The sequence below is a fragment of the Triticum urartu genome, chromosome 3 (assembly GCF_003073215.2).
Source record: "Triticum urartu cultivar G1812 chromosome 3, Tu2.1, whole genome shotgun sequence".
NCBI classification, from domain to species: domain Eukaryota; kingdom Viridiplantae; phylum Streptophyta; class Magnoliopsida; order Poales; family Poaceae; genus Triticum; species Triticum urartu.
This window is the reverse complement of record NC_053024.1, coordinates 651,098,645-651,103,579: the sequence shown is the minus strand read 5'-3', so window position 1 is coordinate 651,103,579 and position 4,935 is coordinate 651,098,645. Positions and strand designations below refer to the sequence as shown.

General features: G+C 47.6%; 1 protein-coding gene across 1 annotated transcript; it reads right to left on the bottom strand.

Moving 5' to 3' along the window:
- Positions 1–758: 758 nt before the first annotated feature.
- On the bottom strand, positions 759–4,503 carry LOC125545709 (protein YLS7-like). The gene is made up of 3 exons (XM_048709740.1): positions 3,649–4,503; positions 3,226–3,503; positions 759–1,861 (listed from the first exon to the last, which is right to left on the bottom strand). Exons 1-3 carry the CDS (start codon positions 4,097–4,099, stop codon positions 1,061–1,063), a joined length of 1,530 nt encoding a protein of 509 aa, XP_048565697.1. The 5' UTR covers positions 4,100–4,503; the 3' UTR covers positions 759–1,060.
- Positions 4,504–4,935: the final 432 nt, after the last annotated feature.

The following is a 4,935-nucleotide window of genomic DNA, read 5'->3' as shown; positions in this document are numbered from 1 at the left end:
CAGGTCCCCACAAGATTTTTGAAGAAATTGAGGACAACCTCTTTGTCGGAATGAGCAGTAAAGGTTGAGCCATTGCTAGAAAGGGTCTTAATCTGGTTTTTGCGGTGGCGTACCGAAGCGCAAATATGTAAGTAGGCTGAGTTTTTGTCCCCAAGGACACAGTCTTTGATCTTTGCCCACTGCCTCCAGTAGGCAGCGATGACCGCATTGTGACAGTGGAGGGATAGTTTGACTGCCGTCCTAAGTTGAGCTTCGATCGAGGAAAGCGGCCTAGCTTCTTCTAGCTTATCCATGAGATTAATAGTAGTATGGCAGTTTAGTGCTAGAATCTTGGGCGATCTGCGACCGGAAACCCATTTTTTGGCCATGCTTCTGGTGCGCTTGATCTTAAGGGAGATGAGACCAGCAGATCCAAGGTGCAGGTGCCTGGTACCCACGCTGTTCCAGTTAACAGCAACCTTGTCTTTGAATTGAGGAGGATTTCGGGATAGAGGTTGCCGCCGTTAAAAGAATGGGGACGTGGTCGGAGGTGGTTCTGGTCACCGAGGAGAGCGAGGTGTCTGGATAGACCGTTTCTTAACAACAGTGCAGGATCATCATAGACTAGAGACATACCTAAGCTAGACCAAAAACCATGTGTGCACTTTCTATAATCTTCGGTTACAGATACTGCAGTTTCATCCCAGCGGCTTGCAAACACACTCAGACAGAGCACTTACGCATCAGTTCGAGCCATCGGGTGTCCTGTTGCACAAATATTGGCAATAAAAACCTTTCGTGTGACAACGTGTCGGGCAAAAAATGTAGCGAATATCTCCAGATACAGGTGCATTTCATACTGTTTTCCATCCCTCTTGCCAAGGGATTGGAGTTAGGTGCTAAAAGATATCTTCCATTCCCTATCTCAACTGTGGTCATATACTCCTACAGATTTGCTATAGTTCTTCCTATCCGTGGTACAACAACATCATAAGCACTCTGATATACACTGACGATTTAGCAGCATTGCAGGACATACCACATAATGGCAAATTGGCAAGTAGCGACCAAGCGTTTTTCTTCACCTGCTGCTGTCTCCCTCTAGTTCGCTTCGTATGGTCTCAAACAGCATCTCGTTCCATGTATCTATAGGTCCTGGCATGCACCAATGCAGACAATCCTGGGGTGGAGGCTTCCCATCTGGTCCTCTTTGAGTCTTCTTGTTTGGGTCGGGACTTCTGTATGGACCAGGATGCCCGTCAGCTCTCAACGCAAAGGGCTCAGTGATGTCCATCAATTTCAACTTGGAGCTATGTTTCCCAGAATTCTGCACTGCCTTTCTGAAGCCTGCAACTTGTTTCTCATACATTGCATCCGTGTATCCGTTCCTCACCACCGCATCCAAGGGCTTAACCTTCCCGGTGCATGACCCACCAGCGTTCCATGCCCCGCCTTCATAATGATCTGGAGAGTATGTGCGCAGAACAGCTATCCCTGTGAAATTTGGGTGGGTCGCCAAAGCAGTCAGGCAAGTCTCAACTGACACACCAAATGCGCCAACGTTGTTTATCTGCATCTTTCCAGCTTGTTGAGGCCACCAGAGCTGCCCTCCAACAACATTGCCATTCTGGATATAGGCTGACCGTTTGGCGAACCAGTGTCCAGATGACAGGACAAGTACATCAAAAGAAGCGATAAATTGCATGAACGTCTCATCTGCTACATCCAGGAAAACCTTATCAAGACCCTCAGGAGCAAACCCCACAGCTTCAATTGATCTGTGCACTAACCAAGCAGACCAGATGCGGATAATAGTTGTTTTGGTTGACCTGAAGATCCACCTGTTCATCCTGCGGCTGCCACGGTCTACTGGGGTTTCTACCTGTCAAAAGGAGAACATAACGTTGATGTCAAGATAAAAAATCAAATAATATGTTGCTCTATGAAATGAGCTACAAGTACAGGATCACTAAGTTGATTAGGTTGATCTGAACATTCCAGCAAGTAAAGGGAAGAAAACCCTTCAGATGTGTTCCATTATAGTACACAGACAGGTCACACATAATGATGAAACCAAAGGGAAGCAATAAAGCGTCAGAAACTCAGAATTATGCTTTGATCTTAGAGATATACTCCCTCTGTAAACTAATATAAGACTTTTTAGATCACTATCTTAGTTTACAGAGGGAGTACTTCCTAATTCCTAAGAGAAGAATTTACAAGATGTGAGGGGCCTCATAACTTGACAAAGTACACACTTCCGAGCAACAATCTTATCTCAGAAAACTGCCTCTGCATAAATTATGTAAGGATCCATTATCAACCGCTAAAATCAACAATCAGTATAGTGAAGTTGCAGAGGCCGGGGGTTTAACCTCCTTTTCCAAAAAAAAAGTATAGTGAAGTTGCCTTTCAATAAAAGGCACGATGAAAAGCAACTAGCTTTGCTTCTACATCAGGAAATTATAACGCTCTCTACTGCTTCACTAAAAGTATAGTGAAGTTGCAGAGGCCGGGGGTTTAACCTCCTTTTCCAAAAAAAAAGTATAGTGAAGTTGCCTTTCAATAAAAGGCACGATGAAAAGCAGCTATTCTGCTTTGATAGGCGCATGAGCTGATATTACAATTTCATCCCAAATGCTTCCACGTGATATCAGGAAAAGAAAATATCTGACAGCAATATCTAAACTCTAAACCACATTCTCTCGAGGCTAGACATGGTATAAGATGTGCAAGATGACGGCATTGGTTCCTATGGTGTTGCTTCCTATGGTTGACAGCAGACAACAGCAGTAACCCATTAACTTGTCCAGAATAAGGCAAGGCACTTGCAATATCAGGATAGCAATCAAACTGACAATAAATCTTCTACGAGATCGATAATTTTCACCAGTTTTCAGGAACCATGTACATATGGTGAGTTTTCACACTTTATTTTTAAGAAGGAACTTGTAAATAATGTTATGTTACTACAAGCAAGCATCATAAAACCAGAAACAAAATTTGCCGTTGTCCACACATAAGTCCAAATAACACCTTAACTCGGACCATCGGTCGGTCAAAAATAAATAAATCATCATTCATCAAAAGGTCTTAGATCTTGTAGCGACTTAATCAGTTTTCAGCAAAAATAATACTACATGTCAATAAAATTGGTCATGGATAGTATAATTGGCAAGCTACCGTCTACTTAGGCAAATTACAGTGAGAACATAAATCATTAATAGTATCAGTGAAGTATCTCACCTGCCACAGAATGCAAAGGAGAGATTCCATGTGATTTCGAGCAACCGAGTCCCCAACAAAGGCAAGAGTCTTGCCTCTCATTAACTCCAAGAACTTAATTCCATCAAAGCGTGGGAGGGTGCACTGTTGAGGTTTCCATCTCCAACTCTCATAGTCCTTGTCCGGTCGCCCATTTCCCTGGCAATTCTGCATCCGTGTGATGACAGGGCAAGAGTTGTTTGTGTACAACGCCCCAGATGAATCGAAAACCCACTCCCCATGATAAAGATCACAGGTACCTGCACAATAAAAGAGGTCAATTCATCGTATCCCAGCTACGCCTTTATCATGAATAAATCAGTATAGTGCAGCGGGAAACAACATTTCATTCATGTCTGTAAGATGTTGTGCAGAAGTCAAACAGGGGAATGAAGTAAAGCTCACCTTGATCAGGCCTTTGAGAATCATTGAGTTTTGGCGTGGTATCATCCATAGCTACTACTGGATCCTGTATTTTGCTGTCAACAGGAACTGGATCCGGTACTGTGTCATCAACCTCTCTTGTATTCAGAGACCCCTCGCTTGAGTTGAGAGTAGCATTTTGGGCGCTGTGCTCAATCAAGGGCTCCTGGCCACCCTGCAACTCTTTCCCTGGTAACGGAACACCAGTGGCAATATCATTCTTGCTCCCATCATCGGCGGTAGCGTTCCCCTTTGGGTGACTAGCTCTGACAGCTGGGTATTCAGGGAGCGACGCCCCGGGCAGGGGCGAGCCCACCGACAGCGAAATCACCACCAGGATCAGCACCAGCGCCAGCGCCGACAGCACGGCGGTGGAGAGCCACCGCCGGATTCCCCCAGCCCCGGCCGCGGCCTTCTTCCCCGGCAAACTCATGGCCGCATCCGAGACCCGCAACCTCAAGTGATTTCTCCAAGGGCCCAACGATCAGGCCCTGCAACTCAGGGGGCGGATCTGGAACGGCGTGCGCTCACCGGGCGCCGCGCCGCGAATCCGTGGAGCTCGGTGGGGTTTGACTAATCGCTGGGATGGAACGACGAAATGCTCGTACCTCGAATGTCCGAAATAGGGGGCTGGCGCGGAGGCAGCAGGCGCGCGGTGAGGTAGATCGGGTATGCCTATGGCGGCGAACGCGCGTGGGGAGCCGCCGGCGGCGCGGATCTACTCAATTCTCTCTTCTGGATCAGATCTGGGGAGGAAGGAGGTAAAGGAAGCAGAGGGGGTCGGCGGCCTCGCTCTCGGTTCGTTACAGCAAGTGCTATTCGATAACAACCCCAAACTCTCAGTCTCGCACCCCCTTAACTGGTCAGGCACGCAGGCCAAACTCAACCCACACACGCGCTCACTCCTTGGCCCGACACTGGCCTGGCCCTCGCCCTTCAGGCCCATCAGTGGTGGCGGCAGGCCCGCTCACACCCTCTTGCTTGTCTGCAGGTGGAGCCCACCTGGCAGGCGTGGCATTCGCCCCTCCTTGAGCAGCGGCTTGTCCTCAAGGCGTTGTAGATGGAAATCGGCGATGGAGCGCCATTGGATCCTCCCATGTTGCCAATGTTGTAGATGGAAGAGGAAGGGGAAAGGAAGGCATGGGACGGTGGAGAAGTCTACCAATACCAGAGACATTCTCGACACGTAGATCCGAGTTCGCGTGCCACATCGCCAGAGGGTTAAACCAACTCAGAGTTTGAACGGCACATTCATCTAGATGTTTTTAT

What these genes read in the sequence shown, in the direction of transcription:
- LOC125545709 (XM_048709740.1), bottom strand. Translation starts at nt 4,099, where the DNA reads ATGAGTTTGCCGGGGAAGAAGGCCGCGGCCGGGGCTGGGGGAATCCGG. An exon ending in TTCTCAAAGGCCTGATCAAG is followed by an intron (nt 3,504 to 3,648) that starts GTGAGCTTTACT and finishes TTTATTGTGCAG; the next exon opens with GTACCTGTGATCTTTATCAT. An exon ending in TCCTTTGCATTCTGTGGCAG is followed by an intron (nt 1,862 to 3,225) that starts GTGAGATACTTC and finishes TCCTTTTGACAG; the next exon opens with GTAGAAACCCCAGTAGACCG.